The 308-nt window shown below is 74.4% G+C and overlaps 1 protein-coding gene across 1 annotated transcript in view; it reads left to right on the top strand.

Annotated features, from left to right (window-relative positions):
* The window catches only part of SOWAHA (sosondowah ankyrin repeat domain family member A), a 3,395-nt gene that overhangs the window by 452 nt on the left and 2,635 nt on the right, over positions 1-308 (top strand). The window contains exon 2 of the mRNA XM_006166918.2: positions 3-305. Within this exon, the coding sequence (XP_006166980.1) occupies positions 3-305 (303 nt within the window). The remainder of the gene's footprint in view (positions 1-2; positions 306-308) is intronic.

The raw sequence follows: 308 nt of genomic DNA, 5'->3' as shown, positions 1-308 counted from the left end.
AGGGGGCCCAACTGGGGCCTGCTAAGCCGCTTCAAGCCGCTGCTGGAGGCCGGGGACCCGCGCGGCCGCGCGGCGCGCAGGGACCGCTTCAAGCAGTTCGTCAACGACGTGGCGGTGGTGAAGGAGTTCGACGGCGTCAAGTTCGTGGTGCTGCGGAAGAAGCTACGGCGTCCGGAGGGACCGGAGCCCCTGCCCCCCTGCGCCCTGGGAGCCCCAGCCCCGCCGTCGAAGACCACTGCCGACCCGGCCGGGGAAGATGCGCCCTCGGGAGCGCCCTCCTCGGCCTCGGCGCAGCGGCTGGGGGGGCC

Source organism: Tupaia chinensis, unplaced genomic scaffold (assembly GCF_000334495.1).
Source record: "Tupaia chinensis unplaced genomic scaffold, TupChi_1.0 Scaffold144346_1, whole genome shotgun sequence".
Classification (NCBI taxonomy): domain Eukaryota; kingdom Metazoa; phylum Chordata; class Mammalia; order Scandentia; family Tupaiidae; genus Tupaia; species Tupaia belangeri.
This window is presented reverse-complemented; position numbering and strand designations above follow the sequence as displayed.